Source organism: Dasypus novemcinctus, chromosome 7 (assembly GCF_030445035.2).
Source record: "Dasypus novemcinctus isolate mDasNov1 chromosome 7, mDasNov1.1.hap2, whole genome shotgun sequence".
NCBI classification, from domain to species: Eukaryota; Metazoa; Chordata; class Mammalia; order Cingulata; family Dasypodidae; genus Dasypus; species Dasypus novemcinctus.
The window spans coordinates 45,594,562-45,609,675 of NC_080679.1; the positions used below are offsets into that span (position 1 = coordinate 45,594,562).

Here is a 15,114-nt window from a genome sequence, read left to right on the forward strand (position 1 = left end):
TCTCAGGATCTTTAACTTCATTACATCTGCAAAGTGTCTTACTGTGTAAGATAATATATACACAGATTCCAAAGATTAAGATGCAGACTTCATTGAGGGCCCATTATCAGACAACACAGTCTACCCTCTCGCCCCCGGTGTTCCAGTCATCCCCAAAAAGTTGCAAGATGCGAACAAAGTCAGACTGAATCTGTAACATGTCAACCTTCAACCGAATATTCCCAAAGTTACCTCAGTCAATGCAGCATGGAGCAGAAAAATTGTCAAATCAAGCCCTTCCCCAGTTCCTATCAGATTCATGAGCAATAGATGATTGCTGTTTTAAGTTCTGGATTTGTTATGCATCAACAAATAACTGAAACAATTTTATAAATACTTGAATTTTAATGCTAATCAATTTTTAGAATAATTAAATGAGTTAGTGCCCTAGATGTTTTTGTCTGTGTTTGGGGTTTCTTTAGGAATGGTTTTTTAAAACATATATTAAAAATATATTTGATGTGTTTCTGTACACTGTGGTCATTATTCTTATTGAGGCTCACATTGGCCCACTGGCCTATCTTACCCAATGGTAACCATTCAAGTTGGCCACTGTGTCCTTTTTTCATTTTTAGGTACAGGGGACTGGGGATTGAAAATGGAATGTTATATGTGGGAAGCCAGCCCTCAACCACATTGGCTTCCCTGAGTTGGTTTTGTCGTTTGTTTTGCTTGTTGTTTGTTTTTGTTTTTTTGGGAGGCACTGGGAACTGAACCTGGGACCTCCCAAGTGGGAGCTGGGCGCTCAACCTCTTGAGCCACTTGAGCTGTCCCACTCTGTCCTTTTGACATGACTGCAGTCATCTTGGATAATGTTCTTGCTATCTGGCCAAAGAATTTATCCCAAGATAATCTTGCTTATTTTGCACAGACCTGGAATCACTGCCAGAATCCTGGATCCTTTTATGGAAATTGTATACAAAGATCTTGATTCTAAATCACACATTCCCCTCCATTTGAAAAATCTCTGAATTGGGAATGCATCTTACAATTGATGGCAGGTGTTAGTTTAATTGACTGCATTTGTTGTTTTTAGTAATGTCTTATCTTTCTATTATCTATTTCTCCAAAGATTGGTTGAAATACAGTATTTGCATTTTTTAAAAACTGTATAAAAATTTAATCATTTGAGCTTATTTTTCTGTACCTTTTCTTGCTAAATATTTTAACAAACTTTATTTAGGCCTAATTGACAAAAAAATAAATACAATAATTTACATATAATAAAATGTACTCAGTCTAGGTGCACATTTCAATGAGTCTCAAAAATTATAAACCCATTTAACCACCACTACATTCAAGACGTATAACATCTTCATCACCCAAAAAATCTCCTTTGCAGTAAACCCCTCTTAGCTTTAGGTAGTCACTGAATTGCTGTCATTATAGATTAGTTTTACCATTTCTAGAATTTCATATAAATAGAATTATGCCCTAGTTCTCTTTTGTGTTTGGCTTCTTTTGCTTGTTCATTTATCCATTCATCTATTAATGAACACTTAGGGTGTTTGGCATCATTATGAGAAAAAAGTTGCTATAAACATGTTCAAAAACCATGGGTTCACATCCACAAGAATGCAGATTCAGAACATGTGTAAATGGGGGAACACAATGTAATCTATGTGAATTTTATCTGAATAAAGCTGTTGAAAATATGAATTTGGTGAAATTGGTTGGTTTATTCCAATTTATAGTTTTACTGAGTTTCTGTTTACTTCTAATAATTAGTGAGTGAGCAATATTGAAATCTTCAACTACAATTATGGCAGTGAATACAGATTTAGGATTGTTGTCTTCTTGATGAATTGACCCTTTTAATATTATAATATTATGGAATGTCCCCCTTTATCCCTGGTAAAATATCTTGTCCAGAAATGTACAGTGTAAGTTTGAGATTATTTTTTAAATCCCCAAAGAGAAAATTTGTAAACTATTCTTCTGGGTAGGGTACCCTTTGAATGCATTAAATTCAGCTGAGGGGATTTGATTGGATTACTTGATAAAATCAATCTAGGGCTTCTGCCTGGACTACTTCAGTGAGGCATGACTCAGGTTGAGTGTCTGCCCCCTTGCTGGGTGATATGAACGAAAACACAGAAAGAGACAGCCTCACTCGAACCCAGGAAAAGGGAGCTACCATGTTTGATTCTGCCATGTGAGAGAGGACTGCAGGAAAACAGAAGCCCCTGAAAGGCTCAAAGAGCTGAGGTCCAGAAAAAGACAATGCCTATGCCTGGCTGCTCATAGCTGAGCTCCAAGAGACAGTAGGTTCTGGATGGGAAGGCAGAGACTTCTGCAGAGATTGGCTGCCATCTTGTTTCACCATATGGCAATGCCAGGATCAACAGTAGCTGACTTTGGTGAGAAAGCATCTCTGCTGATGCCTCCATTTGCACATTTCATGGCCTTGGAACCGTAAGTTTTTACCCCAAAAGTCAGTAGATTTCTGGAACTTTGAATGACAGCTCTTTGGCAAACTAAAACACCTAGTCTGATATTAATTGCAGATATTAATTATAGCTTGCTACCGTTTAGTATTTGCATAGTATGTTTGTCCATCCTTTATCTATGTCTTTATATTCAAAGTGAATTCCTTGCAGACCGAATAGTTTGGTCTTGAGTTTTTATCCAATTATTATCAAATTGTGTTAAATCAGAACACATTCACTGTGATTATCTATGTAGGTTGGGTTTAAGTCTCCACATTGCTAGTTTCCTAATTTTCCTTTTCTTTTTCCCATTTCCTAATTTCCTTTTATTTTTGATACACAATTTTATCCCCACTATTGGCTTAACTATCTCGTTTATTTTAGTAGTTGATCTAGTTTACATTATACAACTTCAATACAAAATCCACTTTCAAATCAGACTTCACATGATGCAAGAATCATAAAACTGTACACCTCCATTTCTTCTCTACCATCCTTTGTACTATAGTTGCCATATATTTGATTTTTGTTATAAACTCTGCAATATAGTTGTTCTTGCTTTAAGCAATTATCTTTTAAAGAAATTTAAACTTATTTCTGTTGTTCCTCATTTATGAAGATCCAAGTTTCTATTTGTTATCGTTTTCCTTTGGCTTAAGGAATTTCCTTAAATTCTTTTTAAAAGTAGGTTTTCTGGCAGCAAATTCTCTCATCCTTCTGTCTGAAAGTCATTTTTCACTTTCATTTTTTCTGAGCATAGAATTCTAGGTCAAAGGTTTGTATGGAATTTTTTCCTTTTGCAATTTAAAGATGTCATGTCAGTTTCTAACTTGCAATGTTTCAGGAAATAAATATGCAGTATTTATCTCTATTCCTCTATATGTAATGTCTTTTTTCCTCCAGCTGCTTTTACCACTTCCTTTGGTTTTGAACAATTTCTGATGTAGGCTGATATGGTTTATTGTTATCCTGATTTTTATATTTCTTGGATGTGAGTACTTATAGTTTTCACTTGAGAAAACTTGCAGCCATCATCTTAATATATTTTGTTTTTGTTTTTTTTTAAGGTTTATTTATTTCTCTCCCCTTTCCCCCCTTCCCCGGTTGTCTGTTCTCTGTGTCTATTTGCTATGTCTTCTTTGTCGGCTTCTGTTATTGTCAGAGGCACAGGAATCTGTGTTTCTTTTTGCTGCGTCCTCTTGTGTCATTTCTCCATGTGGGCGGCACCATTTTTAGGCAGGCTGCACTTTCTTTCGCGCTGGGCGGCTCTCCTTACGGGGCGTACTCCTTGCGCGAGGGACACCCCTATGCGGGGACACCCCTGCATGGCAGGGCACTCCTTGTGCGCATCAGCACTGCGCATGGGCCAGCTCCACGCAGGTCAAGGAGGCCCGGGGTTTGAACCGCAGACCTCCCATGTGGTAGACAGACGCCCTAACCACTAGCCCAAGTCCGCTGCCTTAATATGCTGTCTCCCCTACCCCAACTTCTAGGACTCCAAATACAAGTATGTTAGAATGCTTGATATCCCACAGGTAAAAAGGCATTTTCTTTTTGGTCTTTTTTCTCTTTGTGGTTTAGTATGCTTCAAGTTTACTGATTTTTAATTCCGCAGTGACCAATCTGCTATGAGTCCACCCATTCCATCTCATCACAGGTAGTGACCAAAGAGGCAACCAAACAACAGCAATGATTTTCAAAAATAAACCTTATGCATACTTGAATAAATGTATAAATGTACTGACCATAAATAAAATCTTTAAGGGCTATTAATTTGAAAAGGTATGTATTAGTCAGCCAAAGGCGTGCTGACGCAAAATACCAAAAATTGGTTGGTTTTTATAAAGGTTATTTATTTGGGGTAGGAGCTTACAGATACCAGGCCATAAGCATAAATTACTTCTCTCACCAAAGTCTATTTTCACGTGTTGGAATAAGACAGCTGCTGACATCTGCGAGGTTGCACGCTTCCTGGGTTCCTCCCTTCCAGGGTCTTGCTCTCTCTGGGTTTAGGGTTCCTCTCTTCCCAGGGCTTGCTTCTTCCTGTGCTCAGGGTTCCTCTCTTCCTGGGGCTTGCTTCTCTTTCCTCTGAGCTTATTTCCTGGGGCTCCAGCTTAAGATGTTCAGCATCAAACTCCAACATCAAAAACCCTCAACTCTTGGTGGATGGGGACTCAACGCCCTAATGACATGGCCCAATCAAAGCCCAAATCATAACTTCATCATGCCCAGGTACAGACCAGATTACTAACATGATTCAGGATCTATTTTTTAAATTCATAACCATATCAAACTGCTACAAGGTGTAACTAGACTTTTCAATATCTTCTTTATTATGGTTATAAAATTAATAGTTTGTGTGTATTTTTATCTGACATTGGAAATATGACTACAATAATGTGTTGCTATCATTGTCGTAGATTTGTTTTTGTTTATTTTTGGTGTTTTTAAAAGAATGTGGTAATCTGTGGAAAATGCTTTATTGTGTCAAGGTCAGTACTTTGCAGAGTATTTCAAAATAATACAAAATTAATCCACAGACTTGATTAAGTGAAGATCAAGTGATCCCCCAATTTTTTCTCCATAGTTTCTCACAGCATTGCTAAAAGTTCGTAAGCTGATTTTTCCAAGAGAGATTATTCTAATAACTTTGAGTGCTCAATCCGTGCAATGGTCCAGTCAGGCTTTACTCCTTGTGTAAACTCCCTCTGGAATCTAGAAAACAAAATCACAAATAATGAGGAAATTATACCAATCCCTAAACTTCTTGTATAACTATATAATCTGTGTGTATTTTAGAGGCAGTTTTTAGCAATACTGGTTAATGGTAAATAAAAAATAAAACAAAACCCAAACAACTATTCAATCATACACACATACACACACACACACACACACACAATACCCACAAAATGAGAGGAACATTCTCAAATGAAAGGAGCATTTTTAATGAACTGATCCACATTTAATATGTCAGCCCCTGAGAGGAAACCTCGATATTGTTAAATGTTGTTAAATACTTGTTATAACATATGCCTAATATGCAGAGAAATGATTGGTCTTATGGTGATGTATACAACACTCTAAATATATACCCTAGAATACACTGAAACTTGTTTTGCAAATAACATTGTTTCCAATTAGGGATAGTGGAATTTGTTTTACATGCAGTAAATCAATTTAAAAAATAACAGTGTTTATGATCTGGATAACTAGCCAATTTCCAGGGAGGTAAATAAAAGTAATCTAGGGGAGCGGATGTAACAAGTGGTTGAGCATATGTTTCTCATGTACAAGGTCCCAGGTGTGATCCCCACTATCTCCTAAAATCAAACAAACAGACAAGTGAAAAAACCAGCTCTTAATGGGGAGTGGATATGGCTAAGGTGCTTGAGCACAAGCTCAAGTGCTTATTGGCCATGTGAATATCTTCTTTGGAGAAATGTCTACTCAAGTCTTTGGCCCATTCTGTAACTGTTTGTCCTTTTGTTGTTGAACTGTAGGATTTCTTTATATATTCTGGATATTAACCCTTCTCAGATATGTGGTTTCCAAATATTTTCTCTAATTTTGTAGGTTTTCTCATCACTTTCATGACAATGTTCTTTGATGCACAGAAGTTTTTAATTTTGATGAAGGCTAATTTTTCTTTTTCTTTTGATGTATGTGCTTTTGGTGTAAAGCCAGAATCTACTGCCTAATATAAGATCTGGAAAATGTTTCCTTATGTTTTATTCTAAATAGTTTTATAGTTTTAGCTCTTATATTTAGATCTTTGATCCATTTTGAATTAATTTTTATATATGGTGTAAAAGAGGTCCAATTTCATTCTTTTGCATGTGAACATCCGGAATTCCCAGCACCATTTGTTGAAGAGACTATCTTTTCCCTTGTCAAAAATCACGTGGCCACAGATGTATGAGTTTATTTCAGAATTCTCAATTCAATTCCATTGATCTATCTATATATCTGTCCTTGTGCCAGTACCACCCTGTTTTGATTACTATGGCTTTGTAATAAGTCTTAAAATTTAGAAGTATAAGTCCTCCAACTCTGTTCTTTTTCAAGATCTTTTTGGTTATTTAGGGCCCCACTGTAGCATTTTAAATGATAAACAATGTCTTCAACAAGAGATAATCCAGTAGATTAAACAGATATTTAAATACATAGAATATCTTCGGCAATTGCAAATTAAGCAAAATTGAGAGACACAAAAGAAAAAAGCACTTTTCTTTCAAGAAAAATGAAAACAATGAGGCTATAATTTTCCTTTATGTTAGAGGAAAGATTACATATTCTTTCTCATAATTCGTGGGTTTCTACTTGTTATTTTAAAGCAAATTTGGATAATGCTGGTTCCAAAATCATAATAAATTGTTTTAAACACTAAATCATGTATCCACTGACCTGTCACTAGTCTAAATTTCATTAAAATAACTAATACACTGTAGTGTCTCTTTTAAATAATTTGCTAACCTCCTACGGGACATTGGCTCTTTAAAGATAACAACTCTTCAATTATCATCTGAACTCCTACCAGAAGAGCTGGCACACAGTCAATGACCAATAACTGCTTACTAAATGAATGGTCTACTTGTCATTTATGGCAGATTTTATTTTCCAAAGATGGCCACAACAAAATCTCCCATCCCATATGTGCTTCTGCAATGTGACCTTGTCACTCCCCAGTAAAGAGATGGAGTTTCTCCACATCCTTTAAACTGTGCAGGCCCTAGGAATGCTTTGACCAGGAGACAATGGTGGAAGTTAGGTTATTTCAATTCTAGGCATAGGCCTTTTCTGCTCTAGCAGATTCTGTTTGCTGCCTCCTGGAAGCCAGTCACTAATATCACTAGCTCAAGATCACTGCTAGCCTAAGCTATGAGGCCCTGGCACTTAAAACATCATGTGGAAAGAGAGAGAAGCCAATGAGCACTTGAGGTGCTAGACATGTGAGTAAAGTTATTGCGGAAATGTAACCTCCAGCCCCTGGATGCCAGATAACCCACAGAAGAGACTTTCCAAAATTCCTGAGATATGAAATTGCAGGCAAAATAAATGGTTGTTTTTATCCACTAAAATTTGGGGTGGTTTTGTTATGTAGCAAATGATAGTTGAAACAGCATTTAACTAACTTCAGCAATATTACTTCATTCTAATTTCTGAACACGGCTATTTCCTAACTTTTGTGTCTTTTCTCTTAAATAACTTACAAAATTTCAATCCTTTCTTCCTAAAACTCCCTTTAACTTTCATACCTTCACACTACCTTCCATTCTTGAGAAAAAGAAAACAATGAAATGTGATTTAGACTTACTCATAACTTGCACTAAGAAGTTGTTTAGTTTCCACGTTCTGATCCCCCAACTTAACCTGGAATACACTGGCTCCACTTAAAGTTTCACTGGGGATGTTGGCACTGGTTAGGTACCAAAAGCACATCAGGATGTTAACAAACTTCCTTCCTTAGAGAAAAAACATACAACATACAAATACAAATCACAATATTCTGTCATCCATATATATCCCAAATGAAGCTGTAAATCGGTAGTAGTTATAAAGTCATTACAGATCAAATTTTGTGCTCTTTTTAATAATCTAACCTAAGATACCTGTATTGATACATTTTTATTTTTAGAAAATTCTCTTACAGTTTATGGCATAATTGCCTTCTTCCCTGTATGTCAGTAATGATAGCAACCATTTATCACATACCTACTATTTACTATGTGTATTCCAAGGATTATTTTAAACTGTGGCATCTTGTATAATTAAAATAATCTGTATAGCAGATATCTGTTGTCAAAACAAAAATGGGGGGAGGGGGCACAATACATATTTTGCTGCTAAGTAATATAATCCCACCTACCAGAAAGAAGAAAGACTTCTCTTTACCTAATTCACTTTGCTGTGCCTGATGGTTAATGACAATATCCTGTTTAAAAATCAGGTAGTGACCATGGTGTTGAGATGCAATTAGAAATAAAAAGGGAGAAGAAATAGTTATCACTAAGAGTACCTTTACAAATGTTTCAAATTAACATGTATATGAAAAGTTTTCTCATAATTAAGGTTACTGTATCAGAACTGACTAAGTGTGTAAGCAGAGTTTAGATTCCCTGTGTGCATGGCACATAATACAAATATTTTTAGAAAGAATGAATAAATAATGTTCAAAAAGGCTACAGGGAAAACTTTATGCATTGTACATGTAGAAAAACAACATGATCACTAAAGTTGCTTCCAACTCTTCTCATTATTTCCAATAAATCCAACTGGGGAGTTCTGCAGTTAACCTTACTTTCAGTCTTTAGCTGATACTATTAACTTTGATTTTCTTTCACTCATTATTCCTTCTGCAGAATGTGCAGCTGGAAATTTAAAATGCTGAACTGTTTCCTTCAAATTAGGAAACCTGAAATACAAATATTTTCACCTGAAATAGGGAGCTTGCCCTAGACAAAGGATTTTCATAAACCTAAGTGGCCAAGTTCTCTCCTATGAATTAAGTATTAGTCGGGAAGAGTTCTAGAGTGAAGAGTATAAAGGATTATCACCATATCTCAACTCTTCCACTGTCAGGTCTTTAAAGGATATATTTTTTCTCTTTGAAGTTTTGTAAATGTCCTCTTGTATGGACAAAATTGCACTATTTCATATTTATTCCGTACTTTGGCTTTTATGTACAATTATGGATCATTTAGAGTTAGCTATGCTCTAACTTTACCTTTCTCATCATAGTAAATGGAGATGTCTCCTGTTGATGTATATACTATTTCATCTATGTCAGCAGCCAGGGCAGTTTTATGGTTGTCAGGCAGTGAAGTAACCTTTTCTTTTAATACATGTAGCACCTATAATTAAAGAAAGCAAACCATTAGCTCACCAATTCTATTTTTAAAACTTTTTCCAAAAGTGGTATTTATCATAGAATGAATTTTCCTATTTTTCCTTATTTTTAAATTTACTACCATACTTACTCATCATCAAAAGCAAGGCTGACAGTATTTCTTCAAAAGTAAGGCTAAAAGACATTAATTATCCAACTAGTTCATTCCTAACAGAACATTCTATGTAAGAGCAACTGAAAAACAACATATCTACTTATTCATTCCTGAAGTTGCAGGAGTCAGTCAAGCTTTTATATGACCCCAAATATCTATATGGACAGAAACAAGAACTGTACTTTGGCTGATAGCACACATATTATTTTAAAGCATAAATAAAGACAATGTATGTTATTTTATTGCAAGAGAATACAACATTTATTTTTAAAAGAGAATTAAAAGTATACTTTACCTCTTTGGCCACAAGTTCTTCTAATAGATCAAATTTACACTGTGACAGCAACTTTGATACATGAGCAAAAGCCTTAAGAAAATTAAAAGAGATTATTTCAAAATACCACGTAAAATACTACACAATGTACAATGTTCATACTTAAATTGTTAATGATAAAGGTGATAAACAACATCAAACATTATAAAAACAATGTTAGAAGTGAGTTAAAGGGGAAAAATACCTTGAGGTTTCAAACAAATGTAAAAATGACATTCATAACATTATGAGACAATTAAGAATATGATCCTTAAATAGATACTTAATGATATTGAGGATTTGTTTTATTTTTGGAGTATAATAATGATATTATAGCCATGTTTTTTCTTTTCTTCTTTATTTTTCAGGATAAAGTATGGACGCAACTTATGTAGTCAACTTTCCTCCATGTGGGGAAATCACAGGGATCAGCAGATCCCCTGTGCAATGGATCAGCCTTGCCCTGGGAAAACCACCTGCATGATCATGGTATCTCCCCTGCCAGGTAAGTATATAAAACAATGTTTTTTAGAGAGTTCTTTTTTATAGTGATTCATAATAAAGTATTTATGAATAAAAAGATTTGTCTTGGATTTGCTTCTGCAAAATATCAGAGGTAGGGGAAGTCAGTTAAGGGTTTAGGTAAAAGATTAGCCACATGTGATGGTTCCTGAAGCTGGACCATGGCTTGATGGGGTTCATTGTTCTCTTATGACCTCCTGTATACATTTTTACATTTAAAAAATAATTGGACAGGGATCAGAACTAATTTTCAATATAAGAAAGGAAGAAAAAAAGATAGATTTAGAGATAGATAGAAAGATCCTCTCCTGACAGTCTAGGTTGAGCCATTTATAACCCTTTGAAATTAGCTGGTTTTCAAGTCCTCCTTGGAATGCACACACATTTAACAGGTTGGGGGAGGTATGAAAACTAAAGAATCCATATTTGGGAGTGCTGACAGGGAGAACATTTCTTTTTAGCACATATCATTACCTGAGACTTTTCTTTTCTCATATGGTCTCTCCACATATGGAGTAGTACCTGAACAGAGTGCTAATTATGTACCTACTTTCAGGACCTGAGAAACTAAAGTGTGTGGTGAACACACTAGGCACCTTAATAAAAATCCTACTTTATATTTCCTTTTAGAATAATGACAAAATATGCAACCATCATGACTCGTATTTTACTTCCATCTTAATCATGCATAGATAGCAGCTGGGAAGCAGAACTGCCAAGATAGTATTGGGAGTTAGGAAACCTGGATTCTAGTGTGAACCCAATGAATATAGATAAGGCAGGTTTAGGAAAACAGGAGAAAAAAATAAAAGACTGTAAATAGACATGGAAGTATTATGTGTTCATGAAGCATGACGTATACAAACTACCCTCAAATGTTTAGTAAATAGACAGGTGAGATTAACAGAAAATGAGAATGATATAGCAAATGTGGCAAAATGTTAAAATTGGTTAACATTTTGGTTAACCAATGTGGGTATTGGGGAGGGGGTTATGTTGGGTTCTCTGTATGTGTTTTGTATTACTTTTGCAACTGTCCTGTAAACTTGAAATTATTTCAAATTAAAAAGTAAAGGATAAAAAATTTTTATACAGTTTAAAACAATGAATCCCAACTTTGAAATATGAGGTCTCCATTTTTAAGGGAATTTTAGAAAAGCAACAACAACAAAAAAACTGCAATCCTCTACATTCCTATTTCTAGTTGTGAGATGAAACTAAGACTCTACTTATCTTAAAGGAGCTTCGGTTTACTCAAAAAGAAAGACAAGTAAACAGGCAAGTTCAAGAATTATGACAGAGGTTAAGAATGGTATGGAAGCATGCTCAAAAGCTTCCTAACTTGACCTTGGGGAACAGAGAGTGTGTCTTAAAAGAAGTAGTACCAAAGCTGAAGCCTGAAGAACTGGCAGGAGGAAAGGGGTGCACCAGCACTTCAGACAGAAGATATTACATAACAGAGTTGAATTCTAAGAAAATGTATACATCCAAATGGATTCAAGGACCCCTTGCAAATACTTTTGAGGCCTTTGGGGTTTAAAACCTCTGTACACTTAAGAAAGCCTTCACATGTGGAAGATGGTTGGTAATTTGGGCAAAGGAAAAAAAGACGATAGCCACCATGTTGAAAGCCAACTGCAAGACTCTGGTTTGTGTGGCTAAGGGACTTCACACCTGAGCAAATTATCCTATATGGTAATGGTGAACCATCAGGAGGCTGCCCTGATAAGGCTTTGATAACATAGTAACATCCATAGGAGTTTTGTAGAAAAGGCTAAAATGGGATAATGTGCAAACAATATTTGGGAAAACAAAGAGTATGATTAATATGATTTAGTGGCAGTAATAGGGAAGATAAGTGGTATGCACATATCAATGGAAAGTCTGTGGGAGTAAGAAAACTGTTTAAAGCTTATATAGATAGCACTGGGTCACCTATTCCCCTGGCTAGCATGATTAAGAAAAGCTTGCCTAGATTGTATTTAATATTTAACCATCAACCTCCAGGGACTTTGGAGGACTAAGACTGTCTGCAAAGTGGGTCTCAGGGCAGTGCACTTCAGAACTTACTAGCTATCCTTGACCCAATGGTTTTACCTTTATGGAACTAGGTTTTGTCCCCTATAAAGGAGGATTAGACTAAAACGAGAAGCCCTACAATTCCTTTCCATTTTCATGTTCTATGATTTTCAAAGAAAAATATTAATGAACTCAATATAATTGATCTTCACAATCCAAGATAATATCTATTGCTGGCAGATTAGCCTAAGGAAAAAAAGGAAAGTATAATCTAATGACAGTAGATAAACTAGCTGTTGTTTGGGCACCAGACCATTCCCGAGTCCCAGAAGTACACCCATGCAAAGTCCAATTGCATCATGAGAACTAGTAGAATAAGGACTTTTGGCCATGTCCTTATAAATCTTAGTGTTGGAGAAGTGATTTTCTTGATCTGAATGTTATATTCAGTAAGTACTGGTTTAAGGGAATTGCTGGATATTTGCCATGAATGACCCCAGATATTCTTTTTCAAAGTCAAAATGATGAACTGCAGAAAAATTGACTCAGATAGGGCAAAACTGCATATAGATTAGCTGGAGAGAAGCTGGAATAACCTGCTGAAGGATCCCTAGGACAGAGAGTGACTAAACAGTGCCCTAAGCTCCTCTGTATACATACGTTACAATAAGAGGAGACAGGGACTAAGGACTGATTCCTGCCCAAGGAGGGGATTTCAATTCTTTATTGGCACATACTGAACCAGTATAGACATATATGTGTTATAAAAGGGGGACAAACTCACACCTCATCAGCAGGCATTGTGGAAAATAGTAAGATCATGCCCATTTAGCATGGTATTAATTGCTATGCACAGACAAAAAAAGATTTTGAGCACTGATATAAGTAGAGGTTTACTCCTTAATTACGATGCTGAGCTAGACATGTTAATCAAGGTTGCCCTTTGCTTTTTTATTTTTTATAAACACATAAATCAGTCAAGATTTGATTCAGAGAAGCAGAGGTTAATACTGACATTGATTATATAAAGTTGAAAATGTTTAATTTATAATGATAGGTCACAAAAATCATGTAAATGGCTGTTGAGAGTAGATTGAAAAAATTAGGAGTACAAATATAATCAATGGCAGTATTTAATCCATACTGCATTGTTTTGGACAGCATAATTCTGAGGTATATGGAGGCATAAACTATGACTAGTATTGTTTATCAATAGGTCTGAAATGTTTAAGGGTGACAAACTCTCTAAAGAGACTCAAAAGAAAGCTACAGATGGAACTTCATCCTAGAAAAATGCATGTACACACAAAATTCTACAAGTCATCTCAGGACCAAGAGTGATCATTATGTGGCAAGGGTAAGGCAAGGTATTATCAGCCATTCATAAAGAGGGAAACACTTGTTAAAATCAGGGCTATGAATCATCAAAGGCTAAAAGCTAAGTATTTCTCAGTGTATAGGGTACTGCACCCAGCGATTCTTTTTTTTTTTTTTTTGTAGGATGTACTGGAGATTGAACCCAGGACCTCATCATGGGAAGCAGGTACTCAACCACTGAGCTACATTTGCTTCCCAAACCCAGCAGATTCTTGGAAAGAGGAACGCTGCTTATCTCCTGGTTATTCTTTAAGGAGTATGATGGCTGAGGGAGGAATGTGTCAAACAGCTGGCAGGAAGTTTTGTCTTTGTACTAAGTAGTACATTATGGTACTTAGGAAATGTTATCTTACATACTCCTCACAATTAAAGAAAAGTATCCACTCATCACTAACAATTACTGAGTGCCTACTATGTGCCAAGCACTGTTCCATGAAGAAAAATCATTTTGCCGATTTGGAAAAATCATGCTCAGAAAGGATAATCACACAGCTTTTAAGTGTCAAAGATGCGTTTTGAGGCCATTTCTGTCTAATTCAAAACCCGTATTTTCACCACATTATGATGCTCTACCCTCACCGTGCTCTTCTTTCAAATAGAGCGGAAACGGTAACCGGGTACTTTTCCACGGCAGAACCTTTCCTCCTGCGCGACCGGGCAGTAAGTCTGAAGTTTCCTTCATTTTAAGTTAGGAAGGACTCTGTCTGGGCCACTACCCACGTTTGGATAACATGGGACCTCAACACTTCTATGTGTAGTAGCTGAATGCATAAGGTGGGCAGATCAACCAGGCAAATAACAAACCTGCTTCGCTCCCTCAGAGAACTCTGTCATGCTGAACTCTTGGTCGAAAGAGGCCCTGATAAAGAAGGCATAAACTCGAGTCCGAACCCAGTTGATGGGGTTGGAGAACCCCAGGATGATCATCTTAGTTTTCGGGCGCTGCTGGGGCTGCTCGTCGGTGTTGTAGCAGCGCCGAGGTACACGAAAAGCGTCGAGGACTGCGGAGAGTCTTGGAGAGCTGGGAAGGCGGCGCCGGCGGCCGCGAGCAGGCAGCACCCAGGCCGCCTCGGCCCAAGCACCGCTAGGAAACAGGGCCGCTCCCGAGCCGAGGCGGCGGCGGCAGAAGCAGCAAAGTCTGACCAAGGGTGGCCTCACCTCGGCCGCACCTAGAGTCCGGAGTCGGGCGGCCCCTCCGGACAGTTGCCCGGAGAGCAGCAAACGCGGTAACAGGCCAGCAGCCAGCGCCATCTTTACGACCTTTCACCCTGAGCTAGTCAGCGTAATGCCGAAAGGAAGTCGGTGGGAAACTATCTCAGCGAGGTTGGGCAGAAAGACTAGGGAAGAAAGATGGCCTGCTGCCACCTTCTGGTAGACCGTCACATCTCTGCTTTCCCGACGCAGAACCCGA

The 15,114-nt window shown here is 37.0% G+C and overlaps 1 protein-coding gene and 1 pseudogene across 3 annotated transcripts; both read right to left on the reverse strand.

Moving 5' to 3' along the window:
• Positions 1 to 4,778: 4,778 nt before the first annotated feature.
• Positions 4,779 to 15,095, reverse strand: MAIP1 (matrix AAA peptidase interacting protein 1). Of its 3 annotated transcripts, none has more exons than XM_004458947.4 (5): positions 14,508 to 15,095; positions 9,768 to 9,839; positions 9,196 to 9,322; positions 7,786 to 7,933; positions 4,779 to 5,183 (listed from the first exon to the last, which is right to left on the reverse strand). In XM_004458947.4, the coding sequence occupies exons 1-5, from the start codon at positions 14,952 to 14,954 to the stop codon at positions 5,105 to 5,107; spliced, it is 873 nt and encodes a 290-aa protein (XP_004459004.2). In that variant the 5' UTR covers positions 14,955 to 15,095; the 3' UTR covers positions 4,779 to 5,104. The 3 variants fall into 3 exon arrangements, 2 of the variants coding, with proteins under 2 accessions (XP_004459004.2, XP_058156391.1); XM_058300408.2 differs by lacking the exon at positions 4,779 to 5,183 and adding an exon at positions 8,364 to 8,403 and having other exon boundaries at positions 7,799 to 7,933; XR_009186514.2 differs by lacking the exon at positions 4,779 to 5,183 and adding an exon at positions 8,338 to 8,403 and having other exon boundaries at positions 7,850 to 7,933.
• On the reverse strand, positions 10,164 to 10,298 carry LOC111764254 (U1 spliceosomal RNA; annotated as a pseudogene).
• Positions 15,096 to 15,114: the final 19 nt, after the last annotated feature.

Coding starts and splice junctions, on each gene's coding strand:
- MAIP1 (XM_004458947.4), bottom strand. CDS start 14,954: ATGGCGCTGGCTGCTGGCCTGTTACCGCGTTTGCTGCTCTCCGGGCAA. Junction 7,934..9,195: donor CATTTACTATGATGAGAAAG/GTAAAGTTAGAG, acceptor TTTTTCTCTAAG/GAAGGAAGTTTGTTAACATC. Junction 5,184..7,785: donor CTTCTTAGTGCAAGTTATGA/GTAAGTCTAAAT, acceptor TTTGTTTTCTAG/ATTCCAGAGGGAGTTTACAC.